Source organism: Melospiza melodia, chromosome Z (assembly GCF_035770615.1).
Source record: "Melospiza melodia melodia isolate bMelMel2 chromosome Z, bMelMel2.pri, whole genome shotgun sequence".
Lineage (NCBI taxonomy): Eukaryota > Metazoa > Chordata > Aves > Passeriformes > Passerellidae > Melospiza > Melospiza melodia.
This window is the reverse complement of record NC_086226.1, coordinates 52,491,573-52,504,988: the sequence shown is the minus strand read 5'-3', so window position 1 is coordinate 52,504,988 and position 13,416 is coordinate 52,491,573. Positions and strand designations below refer to the sequence as shown.

Genomic DNA, 13,416 nt, shown 5'->3' with positions numbered 1-13,416 from the left:
GAATGCTGATGTTTGCTTCTGGTTTTGTTTGTAACATTTCCATTGAAGAGCAGCAGCCAACAGACTGACTTTAAACAGTTTGCTGTTCAGTTGAGTTGTGAGCAGCATCAAGAAAATATTTATGAGGTTGAAATTTGATTTGTGATGCTTTTTCTGCACAGATGAGTTCTTTAGGCAGAATTTATCGAAGCTGCTCCAAATGGTATAAAATGGAAAATAAGCAAGGACTGGAAAGAGTTGATTCTCTTTAGGGAATCTGTGGTTTATCAGAGGATCCTGTCAAGAGAAGGGAGGAGAAGGTCACACAAGGTGGGATCCTGTCCTGCTTTGAACCCATTTACAAAGCTGTGCAAATTCTTGAGGAATTACTTGACCTCTGTGAAGGCACCTAGTTTATCTCTTCTCTTGCATACTTACTTCTGAATTACACCTGAACCATAATAAGATACCTCTAAAATGGTGACAATTATCTGTTTGTAGCTATAAAAGATAAGGAGGAGGTTCTGTTTTGTTGGGTGGGGGCTTAGGTGTTGGTGTTATTTTTTGTTGTTGATTTGTCTGGTTGTTTTGATTTTGGCGGGGGGGGGGTCTTGGTGGTTTGGATTTTTTTGGTTGGATGGGTAGGTTTGGGGTTTTTCTAAATTGAAGGTGTGGAGAAGAGAATGCTGACTTTCAGCTGCATAGTAGTAGTGTAGTTTTGCTGTGTAATTTTGATTATCTGGCACAAAGCTGTATTTGATTAACTGCATTTCCTGTAAAAGAGTTGGAGGTTCTGGTTCACAAAAGCTTGTATTAACATTAGTTAAGAAGCTACAGAACATCAGCTGAATTTTATGTTTCAATTCTATCTTCCATTTCCTTCAGTAATTCAGTATCTGTCTTAGGCTTTATTGTAGTAGTCACTTGAACTATTTTGAGTGCATCACTTGTACAATGAGGATGGGTATTTTGTTTCTCTAAGTTTGTGGCTGCACTAGAATGACTAACTTTATTATAGTCTCAAAAACAACCAGATCAAATTTGTAAGAGGATTTTTCTTCTGTAGAAAGCACTCAAACTAGCTGTTCACATAATGGCAGGTATTCTTTCCCCTTTTTTAAGGAAGATGGTCAATACAATTTCAATCATGTAGGTAAGAAAATGATGGAACAACTTAGTAATATTTTAATGGATAACATTTGCTTGGTTTTTCATAAATATTTAAGACATTCAAGATTATTCTTGAAACAAATTGCTCTACTTGAATTTAGATGTTTCATATTCCTTATTTGAGGTAATTATGTACTTCATGGGGTACTTCATAAAATTCTATCCATCCTTTTTTGGAATAAATATTTTCTCATCTTGCTCTTTTTTGTTGTTCCATTAGTAATTCATGAAATAATATTGTGTAGAATATTGACAGTAATCTTAATGAAATGTTTATTAATTATGAAAATGATACAGAGGAGATAATTCAGTGAATAGTGAAATGATCATATGCTTACTCTTTTTTTAAAAAGCAAGTGGAATATGCAAATGTGCCTTTTAAGCAAAACAAGTAAGAAGATTGTGTAGTGATTTTAAATTAAAGATATTCTGTCAGTGGAGCAAACACTTGGCAATAGAATAATATGTACCCCTCTCCCATTTTTTCTAAGTGGTTCTTAACTTCAACCTGTGTGCTGTTAAGTCTCAAAATGCCATCACTGGGATTCTCACTTTTTTTTGCTTTTTGTAGTTATTCTGTTCAGTTTTTAATATAACTGCAAAGCATTGTGCTATTGATATAGGAACAGACTTCAGGAAACCTTAGTTCTCTTTCTGGCTTTTTTTTTACTGAAATTTGAGATGTTTTCCTGTTTCATAGGCTTTTCTGTAACTCTAAATGAAATGCCATTGAAATGTTTCCCAACATCAAGCAACTCTTGTGAGGTTTAATCTCTTAATGTCAGTTAATAAGTTGGATAATCATACAAGGAAGATATAATGGTTCTACTTTTCATTTTGTGAAAAATATTAATATGCCTACTGTATCCATTATCAGCACTGGTAATTCCTTACAAGAATTCTGTTTATGTCTCTGGATGAGTTGTCACTGAAATTCTTTGGTCTTTCTATGACCAAGGTGAAAATGGTCAGTTTCAGTTATTAACTTGTAGTAGTATAAATTGGTTGTTGGTGTAGGTTGGTACTGGTGTATCTTACAAGAGGTATGATACAGTGATACAATGTCATTGAGGTAATACTTTTTAAGCAATAGAGAAAAAAGTTCATAGAGTACTAGCAGTCTTCACTTAAAAAGGACTGCCTGATCAATAGCTGTACCAACTTGAAGCAGGTCAACTCAGTTGTGGCAACTGTTGGCAGAGGTGATGGCCAAGGATCTCTTCATGTGATGTCAGGATGAGAGCGCAGGCTGCCTGGGCGCATGACCGCGTCAGGTGGGCTGAGCTGTTTGTATGGGGACCCCTCGTTTCCCTAGCCTTGCTGCCTTCTTTCGATGGAGAAGTGATACTCTAGTTCCGCTCCAGAGCTTGGACAGATACATGTTGCAGGGTGAGGTGGCGAATTTCACTTCTACCTCAGGGAGTTTTGCTACAGTCTTACCAACTGAATATCCCTCCCAGCAGCAGCCTCCAGCTGTGAGCCTGAAAGCTGCTCTTCCGAGTGGTCGGACGGACCGGCTTCTCTGCCTCAGTTCACTGGAGGATCTTCATGCATTCCATACTACATTTTAACTGATTTGTCACCTACAAAGCCAAGCTGGTCCAAGACCTGAATTCTGCAGTTTCATGTTTTCATTTACCCATGCTTGGTTTCAGTGGAAATGTGATCCAAGCATTCCACTGCTAGAGCAGCAACAGACCAAACCATATTTTTTGTTTTCTCTAACACTGAATTAGTGGTAGCATGGAGGACATTAAACTTTCTTCCAAGTGAAGTACAACTTTAAGTGAAATCAAGTATTTTTCTTTTCATGTATTGCCTCTCTAGTACTGTTTTAGCTCTTACTCTGCTACTTAGTATCTGATGAGATTTATTGCTCCCATTTTCTGTAAATCTATGAGGCAATGTACAATCGACTGCTTTGTCTGAGTACATGTTTGATGAAACTGTGGTTTTAGTATGGTTCTGCTCATCTGTGTAGGATGTTGATTTCACCCTTACCCATGAATCTTCACTTTCCAGGTACTTGTAGGCTTTCTCTCTGCATCTAAGCTCCAAGATGAAAGCCAGTTTTCTGCAAATGTACACACTGTTGTTTTGACAGTTCCTAATAAGTGTGTGTCTACAGTGACTAACAGGGTAGTGGATTTCAATGGCATTCTCCTTCCTTACATGTTAAGAATGTCCTCTTCTCTCTAATTTAATATAAATTTTCAAACAGTAAAATAGCAGGGGTTTTTTGCCCTTTCATAGGTCAAACTTGGGGGGAAAAAACACTGTCAGGTGTAGTTTAGCAGTCTTTCTGTTTAAGAGATGTCAGTGTGAATTTTGCTTAGAGAATGGTATGTTTGTTGTTTTAGTTAAAAAACAGCCTTGTATTTGATCTGAAGATACTATACCTAAGATTTTTTTAAAGTTGCAATGCAGAGAAATGCAAAAACAAATACAGGACAACCATACAAAGGAAAGGCTTGTCATTCTAGGCTTCTACAGTTGTTTTTCTTTTAAATTAGTATCCTGTATCTTTTTTGTCAGTCACCACAAGTTCTGAAACCTCTCTGTCAGTAGCTGCATTGTCACCTATGTTTAAAGGTTTTCCATAAGTTTTGCAGAGCAAAGAATGTTGTATTTCAACATTCTGTATCTTGATTTTTGCAGGAAGTGTGCCAGGAGAAATAAATTGTACATGATATGTATATATCTGGGTGCAAGTGCATGCATAAGGATCTTCTCTGCATTTAAGCAATCTGCCTTCTTTCCTGATTCTGCTTGTGGATGTAATATTGCTAGAAGTACTTTCAGATCTCTGCTTGTAAAATTCTTGATGATACAGTAATTGTTGTAGTTATTAACATTTCAAGAAAAAAAACCAAAGAGGTTTTCAGAAACTTTCAGTTTTTAAGGTGCTGAGCTCTTAAAAATTTTGATAATCCTCTATGCCATGATTGAAGAGTTCATCACTATTACAGACATTTCTTTATTATTTTTAGATGACAGCTAATCTTTTTTCATTCATTAGGTTGATTTTATCTGAGAAGAAGTTTAGAAGTCAGATGACGAACCAAGCTGTGTGCTTGAGTCAATAATGTGGGGTTTTACTCTGTCACAATATTCAATTCTCACCTAAGTACTAGACAAGGAGTTATGTTAGGACTGGAGAGGGGATGGGGAGGGAAAGGTTGAAAGTAAAGTTTTTTAAAAGATGAGGGTGTGTGGCGGTGGTATTATGATTGAGTTTTAGGTACATTGTGTAGCCTCAGCAGTCTTCTGACAGATGAGAAGATACTGTATATCTGGCTTCAGGGAACTGTCTTGACCAATGTAAAGGTGCTGTGGTAGCCAGCAGAAAATTGGTCTCAGTATAGTTTTATCCCCCATTGGTCCATTCTGCTGATCCACTGCACTGCTGTTTCACCTTTGCTCTTGTCTTGTATCCACTGGAGGTATAAGTAGAATGATGGTAGCAGAAGCAGTGGCTAACAGAGCCCATAAGGCATTCATATCCTCTCAGAAGAATATGTAGATTTTTTTCTTATGTAATTTTGGGTTTTCTTTTCACCCTGTGAAACAGGCTCACTCAAGGGTCCTGTTCATGCTGTTACACAGTGTTGTTTTTGTTTATTATGGCAAATGGTAAAATTTTTAGACTGTATTGCCATGATGTATTTTTTAGCTTGTTCTGTAATGAATGGTTGAGGCTGTAAAAGGCAGAAGTTGATACCAGTCAGTGTCTTGATGTCTAGGGAGATGATCTAGCAGCCTTTTGTTACCTAAATGGAGCCTACAAGAAAGCTGGAGAGGGACTTTTATGAGGGCATGTAGTGATTGGAGGAGGAGAAATGGCTTTAAACTTAAAGAGAGTAGATTTACATGAGATACTGGAAGAAATTCTTTACATGTGAAGGTGGTAGGGCACTGGCACAGGTTGCTCAGAGAACCTGTTGATGCCCTATCCCTGGCAGTATTCAAGGCTAAGTTAGAGGGGGTCTGAAGTAAACTGGTCTAATGGAAGATGTCCCTGTTTATGGCAAGGGGGTCTTGGGATTAGGTGATCTCTAAGGTCGTTTCTAACTCAAACCATTCTGATTCTGTAGTAGGTAACATCATGTTTGATTTTCTGGGAATGTGTGCGTAAAGAAAACCTGCATTAGAAGTTTGTTATATGTGTGCAGGAAATTGGAGTGATGGTTTCAAAATTATGCTTGTGGTAAGGGCAGAAGATTTTGGAGGCTTAGATTTTGCAGTGTGTGCTATCTCAGAAATAGTTAAGGGTTACTCCTATAAACTCCACTGCTGTGAAACACACTTTTTTGAGAAGACACCAAAAACATTATCTAAGAGGCCTATAAAGCTACCTTGTTCTGGACATGAGTATTAGGGCACAAGGCATGAAATCTTTACAGAAATGATTAAAATAAAGACAAGGCTGAAAGTCTGAAAACCACAGCACTGAGCAATGCATTTTGTTTTCTGCAGAGCTGAGCAGCTGAGTGAACACAGGGCTTATGTAGCTGTGCAGGTTCAACTCCTCCTCTTAAGCAAACACAGGGATAATATAGATAAGCTCTCGTAGTCATAGAGGAGCTTGTTGAATTGGAGAAAAGGAAGAATGTGTGTTGTAATCTTTGTGAAGTTTCCAACAGAGATCTTAACTTTAAGTTAACAAATAGTCATATTTTATCAATAAATTACTTTTAGTACAAAATATAAAAAGACATGAAAAAGATTTAGTGGAAGGAATGACTGCTTATTGATAAATATGAATCAAATTTTAATTAACAGTGATTTCATATGGTTCTGAGATTGAGGTTTGTTGGGCTCTGATTGTTCCAATACTAGCTTAAAACCAAAAAAAAGCTGCAACCCAACCATATCCCCTCAAACAAACAAATTAAAAACCAAACAAGCAAATACAATGAAACTGAAAACCCAAACAAAACGACACCCCTGAAAAGAAAAACCAAAAAACCAAACCACATATATCTGTTGCTTGTAATACCAGATTACTGTAATATTCTGAGAGTTAGCTTAGGAAGATTGTTTGTTTTTCTTCCTTTCAGAACTTTTGTGATGAAATATCTCATGAAGTTAGAGTTTTGTACAATTACATCTTTAAGAACAAAATATTTTCAAATACCAAGTCATATATAATATGTATATTTTGGAGTGCCATTTTGCTCATTAGTTTAGTTGTTAAATCAAAGTGCAAATTTTAATTTAGTTCTTCAGTAGCTACTGATGTTGCTGTTTGACCCTGAGCTGGTCCTTGTAGCTACCTTCCAAGCACCACTTGACACTGTTAAGCTCTGCAGTAAGCAAGCTGTTAGCATTGTGCAAGAAAAGTCGTGTTTGTGTTCACTAGGTAAAGCATATCCTTCTTATTTGTCTTGCAGGCACAGGAGAGAGTGGCAAAAGCACATTTATCAAGCAGATGAGAATCATTCATGGATCAGGTTACTCTGATGAAGACAAAAGGGGCTTTACAAAACTGGTGTACCAGAATATATTTACAGCAATGCAGGCCATGATCAAGGCCATGGATACCCTCAAAATCCCATACAAGTGTGAAAATAACAAGGTGAGATTTATGTTTATTTCTGTAGCTGAAGTTTTTCCTCTTTTTTTATTTTCGGAAATGTACTGAAGGTCTCAGAAAAATTACACATCAGAGAAGTGATACTGAAAGCTCCGAAGAAAAGGGCATTTCCTGTCCTGCCTTTTTGTCTACTTTTACAACACAAATATGCTTTTAAACAAGAGATCTCTCTTAAGATGCCTGGGGGGCATTGTCACAGAACAGAGGTTTAATGACAGGCTGCCATTTGACTTCACTAACTCTTGTCCTTTGCTATGAGAGCACAGTTAAACCATTCTTGTGATGTACTGCTTAAGGATGGGTATTACATTACAAGTGGAAAAAATTCAAATTATTAGACAAATAGGTGAAGATATCTATTTGTGTGTGAATAGATTGTTAAATTAAAATTTTCTGCGCAAGACCTTAAAACAGTCAGAGTCTTCTTAGATTGATGCTGTTACTGCAGTTTAAAAGGACAAAATACATTGAAAGTGTTTCTAAGGTTCATCTCTAACTACCTTTTAACATTTTCTAACAGTTTTAACATTTTTTTTTAATAGTCAGATTTTAATAGTATGGTAACTACAATAGTTTGTCTCAGTCTGTGACTAGGAATGAAATACTTGCTATTTACTTAAAATATATGGTAAGCCACAGAATTACATGTCTATATCTCCCAACATCACGAAGTCACAGAATGGGTCAAATTGGAAGGGACCACTGTGCATAATCTGGTTCAGTCTCTCCCTGCTCAAGGGGCACTGTTTTGTAAGTTCCCTGAGAATTTGTTTGTATTTTTACTGTTGATCCATTATCAGTAACTTTGTCAAAAGGAGAATTTAAGATCCGTGACAAAGTTGATGGCTCACCTTTCTTTCCATCTTGTGAAAGAATATTTAATGATTATCTAGTAGTCCTGAATAAAAGTAGTATTTTCTTTGATAAATTACTCAAAAGTTCTTTTATTCTATTTTTTTTCATTAATAGAAAATATCAAAGAGCAGCAACATTTACAATTAAAAAAAGCATCCATTAACTGGGAAAGAGAAAATGAGATAAACTTGGGTTAATAATAAGAATCTTTTGTGTCTAAATATATGAAGTTTAATTTTTAGAACTGAACTGCTGTATGTGTTTTACAACAGCTGACTTATAAGTAGGGAAGATAAAGCTTATTAGCAGGCTAATGATGAGTTGTTTTTTCATTTGCATTTGCTGAAGTCATCACAGATGATCATCATTTTGTTGGTGATGTAATGTTGCAATAACAAGAGTCTTGCAGGAGGGTGACTTGATGCAGTAGGAAGTCAGGAGGATCCCATCTGTCAGAATCAATATTGTTAACCTTCTTTAATGGTGGGTGGGGTTTTTCATGCACGTGAAAAAGATTGAAAAATTTGTATTTGGTGAGACTTCTGACTGTTAAATTTCATAGTCTAGCTGCCTGCTGGTGCTGTCTGTTTTCCCATCATCCTTTATAAATCACAATCAAATGTCTAATTAGTTTTAAAACTGCATTTTCATTTTCATTTCAGTCTTTTGGCTCCATGATTTTGCTGTGTGCAAAGCATGAAACATACTGGCCTGAAAAGTTAGTTGATTGTAAAGCACATTTTTTCTTCAAAATTGGTGTTGACTGTCACTTAGCCTTAATATCTGGAAATCCTAATGATAGATTAGGATTCTTTTTTCATTGTATTATATTACAGAGTATGGGTTCTGTAATTATTTTTTAGATGTGCTGACTTTTTCTAGTGTGTTTATATGGCTGAGTGAGTCAGGTAGGTTTGCCATAGCTGTCTACGCATGGCCAGAGCTGTTCACTTTCTCTACATAAAAATTACTTTGCTTAAAATAGGGGTCTCTGCTCAGCTACTTCACAAGGGTTCCCATCAGTTTCTAATAGGGCTACTTGCAGACTAAAATAAAAATCACCAGTTACCAGGCTCTCAAGGCAATTCCTGTACAAATTCCTTCAGGAATGTAGGAAAAACCAAATGTGCTACAGCATTGTGCCTAAATAGACATGATTATGGTCTACTATGCTTTGTATTTGTATACAAGGTCACTTCACTTCAAAGCACTGAACACCAGTCAACAAATAAATCTGCTCCTTCATTTATTTACAAGCTGTTGAAAACATACTCATTAGTCTAGCAATCTAGAAAACACAGGAAGGGAAAACACAGGAAATTCAAATTCCTATTAATTTGACTCTCCTATCAGGAAATCCCATCTCTGGAGAGAATATTTTGAAGTTTGAGTAACAGAATATTTTTAGCACAGTAGCTGTTGTACACTGTAGTTTAGAAAATTGCAGGTCAAGTTGGTATTGATGTGGTTGGGCCTGAAGAAAAAATTACCCTTTTTTGGGGTCAAGTTCTTCATGCTCTGCAATAGACCTTGGGGCTACAGTATAAATGGTTTTCTCTTACTGCACCAATTTTCATACCTTTAACTGTGATTTATTAAATTTGGAGTATTTTGAATCTCTGAATGCTGCTGGAATTTGAAGTGTCCTTAGCAGTCAGTTAAGTAGGCAGCTGTTTTCTTTGTGTGGTGTACAGCATCACAACATTTACATTGGACTATTTTAGTATAATCAACATAGGTAAGTTCTAAATTTCACAGGTCAGTTCTTGAGATTATATTTGTCTTCATAGTCACAGATGTAACTAAAGAGGCAGAGACTGAAATGCATTGTCCTATATTATAATAACCTAGACTGTTTTGAAAGATTTATTATCAGAGTAAAGCCTATTGAGAAATAAAATTGTGTTTAGAAACTAATATCTTGGTACTGATGTTATAGCATTATATCATGAAAGGCATTAATTTTTATGTGTTTAAACTTCTGAATGTGAGCTCTTCTGAGGTTTAAGATAATGGGTGAGTGTGATCTCCGCTTTTAGTAATTTGTCTGTCATGGGAAATAGTTCTTATAGACTTTTTTAGTTTCCCTTTGAGTAAATTTTACTGTGCTTCCATTAATTCTTTTTCAGCTAGAAGTTGTATGGCTTTTGAGTTTTAGGGTAAGAAGTAGTTTATGAAATAAGGGAAAGTGTTAGTTTTTAGAGAAATGTTCAGAGCAATTCTGAAAATTGCCTGTCTTTTGCAAAGTTTTGTTTGTACAAACAAACTGGTGCAACCACAGGTGTTCAAATGTATATTAAAAAAATACAGGCTTATGCTTTTTGCAGTTTGTATTTTAAGACAAATGCATCTACTACTATACTAATCACCAAATACTATGATTGTCCTATGTTTTTCCATTTTAATGTAACTTTCAACAGAAAAGTTGTTACTCTGTTCCAGCAGACAGTATCAGGAAGGCGTCACTCCATGGTGATTAACAGGCAGGAAACCTTACTTGAATCCCATTCCCATAATTTCCTGTGAGACTTCTTAAATATTCATAACATTAAAACTAATGTGAGTCACTGTAGTCTTCAAGAACAAGCTGCAGGAAAGTTTTTCAAGAAGCTAGAAACATAAAAGCAAGTTTTGTGGTAGACATTTGCTGTTAAGTTTTTAAGAGTGTTTTCTGATTTAATTTTTGTTTGTATTTGTGCCTGTTTCCCTTGGGAAATGTTTTGCAGTCAAAATGAGCAGATATCAGAAATGCTTTCAAAGTTCAAAATCTTATTAGCATTATCTTCAAGTTCATAATTTTTTTGTTAGCTTGGTTTTTTTCCATGTCAGACAGATCCACTGGAGAAAGCTAATAAAATTACAGGCAGAAGTGGGACAATAGGAGCAGGAATGGAATGAGATTGCATAAGTTTTTGTCTTGGGTAAACATTTGGGAATGTTAAGTGGTGAAATCCCATGGTGAAATTTGATGTTGAACAAACATAGTTTGGAGGAAAGGACTTACTGCAGACACCTCACCTGAAACAGGGTGTGAAGGACTGAATCTAGAGCAGTAGTGTGCAAACTGGGAGGAAAGTCTTTCAGTTTAGAGAGGGGTTTTATTTAACAAAAAAGTAAGAATTATGTTATTGGGATAGTGACATAAAATGCTTAATGCTTTAGAATAGATATAATCAAATGGCTCTTCAAGCAGATGGAGAAACTTGTATGGTTCTTGTTTAGTATTTAACAATGTTTAATGCTTGGTTAGTATTTAGGTTCTCTGAGGTGTTTCTCCAAGCACTCAAAACCAAAAAGTAAAATTACCCAATAAATAGCAAGTCTTGCAGAAGAGTTAAATGCTTCTAAGACCAGGAGGCTCCATAGGCATTACTTTAGCAAGAATTGGATAGCTGCAGTCAGATAATGTGCAAGAGCGTATACAAGATTTAAAATATCGTGGTCATTGAACTACATGTATTCAAAGGAACTGAAGACAGCTTACTTTTTTTTTCACTGGAAGCTGTAATATGAGGGAAAGCCCATTTCCCTGATGGCTGTGTTTCCTCCCATGGGGATATTGATCCATGAACTTTAGGGCTTCCAATAAAGTCATGAGCAGTTTCTTCCTGAGTGCTTAGTAAGGAAGCTTTGTGAGGATTTCAGTGATCTTAAATAGATAGCAGCCTCTCCTCAGCTGCCTTTCTCATCTTTTTATCAGTCTCCTGTCAGTCATTTGGTTTTCTCATTCTTTGCCGCTCTTTCTGGCACCTCCCCAGTCTTCTACAGGAGATAGGCTAAGCTTGTCTAATACTTATCTCTAAATTAATTTCAGATGGAAGTATTTTTGTCATATTTTCCTCTGAAAATTTATAAGAATATTTCTTCCTCACAATAACCTTTTTTTGGGGGAATTCAGATCCTGTTGTGTTCTGGTTTTATTATGTAAAATGACTAAAAGTTACTTGTTTCTTCATTGTAATTCCTAGTAATACACAAGATGCTTGAAATAAGTTTTATTGCAATCAATTAATAGTTCTTCAGATTAAATGGACAATCTATTTCTCCAGATTTTGTCAGTCCCTTGTTCAGTGTGCTCTTCCTATATTGTAAAAATTACAGTGCAAGCAGGTTTTGTCTTATAATAAAATTCAGCCTTGGCTTGACAAAAGAGTAGTTAAAAAAATCCACAAAAAAATCAAAACACAACCCACCATTCCCTCCTTCCTCCCCCCAACCCCCTTTTTTTTGTTTCTGAAGTTTAATTTGTTTTGTGTTGTTGGATGTATTGCCTAGTAAAAGTATTCACATTGACCTCTACTTTTTCTGAAAGATTATTTTGCGTTTTTTTCTCCCTGGTTAAATTAGGATTAAAGTCTGCACATGAAGAGGTGATTGCATATTTACACTTCATCAATCCAATCACATGCCTACCTGTTTTTAGGCTATGGGCCCATGTAGCTCCACTCTTAGATTTTGTATGCACTTTGGGTGATTGCATAAAGGTGAGTAAGGAGGCAAGAATCCAGGGTTTTGCTTCTGGAAGAGTAGGTTGGCAGAGGAAAATCAAAGCATGACATTAGTCATGTTACGTTTTAATTTTTGTCTAACAGTTACATAACAAACAGACAATCACAAGGCTATGGTTGTGTGCTTCATCTTTGTCAAGAAAGTGTAGAGCTCTTGACTGTAGATTGTGATTGATGTAGATTATGAGCAAGTCACTTCTGTGAAGAGTTTCAAATATTACAGGAAAAGCTAAATGTTGAGTTGTAGGGATGAGAATTACGAAGAGCTGCTTTCTAACATTTCTCTAACTTGAGATACGTATGAGTTTCTGAGACAAATGATACTATGGAAAAGCTGAGACAATTAAAGTAGTAGTTAAAGTTGTTTCTGATGATGACTTACCATTTTTCTTAATATTACCCTCTAGCCAGTGTTAAAATTTGGATTACTGTTTAGTTGTCAATCTTCTAAGCCAATTTGTAGATACAGTGTACTAATAGGTCAGTCGTAAACCCATGGAATTGAGTAAAACTGATTTTGGCACAGAATATTTTTGAAACACTTCTAATATATGTTTTTAATATTCCTTTGACCCTTTGCATATTTTAAAGCTGCTTTTATTCAAAGTCCTAATTGAAAAGGATATCTTTAAAGCTGAAATATAACCCTAAAGCTTAATAGATTTGCTTTAGTTATTTTTTTCTCTTTTTCTTTCTTTTATTTTCTTTGTCACACTTAAATACTACCTTGATCTTTGAAAAGGTGAAAGGGTTATGATGAACAATTGAAAATGAAGCCATTCAAAACAGTGCAAAAACATATCAGATACTATAAGTTCTGCTGTAGCCAATAGTCTACAAATAAGAAAGGCACAGGAGAAAATGAAATGTAGTGGCATTTTTCAAAAATAATTTATAGATATTTTAATTTAGCTGCGTAGTAGGAATTTGGGGGAGAAAATAACCTTAAAACTTGAAAAAGATGGAATTTTTTCCAACCACTTGCCACTTTGCAAGGAGCTTTTAAAAACTCTTGCAGAAAAACAAGTTAAGTGGCACTGTGATAATGAGCCATGGAGGAGCTGTTGGTGTTGAACTGAGACAGTTCAGTAAAACACATGAAAATATGTCTAGGATATGTATCTACAGTTACATTTGCAGTATAAAATTGATTTTTATTGAAGAAAGTTGGAGTTGCTTATATCTGATTCAAGCTTGCTCATAAGGGAAGGTGTTTAAGACTGTGTATGAAAAGACTGAGTAATGCTTGTATGGACGCATCTCCTCAGAGGCTGCAGAGGAGCTTGCACACTGAGATAACCGAAGCTT

The 13,416-nt window shown here is 35.8% G+C and overlaps 1 protein-coding gene across 1 annotated transcript in view; it reads left to right on the top strand.

The window, feature by feature from the left end:
- LOC134432271 (guanine nucleotide-binding protein G(q) subunit alpha-like) overlaps positions 1-13,416 on the top strand; it is a 118,107-nt gene that overhangs the window by 31,734 nt on the left and 72,957 nt on the right. The window contains exon 2 of the mRNA XM_063180805.1: positions 6,543-6,727. Within this exon, the coding sequence (XP_063036875.1) occupies positions 6,543-6,727 (185 nt within the window). The remainder of the gene's footprint in view (positions 1-6,542; positions 6,728-13,416) is intronic.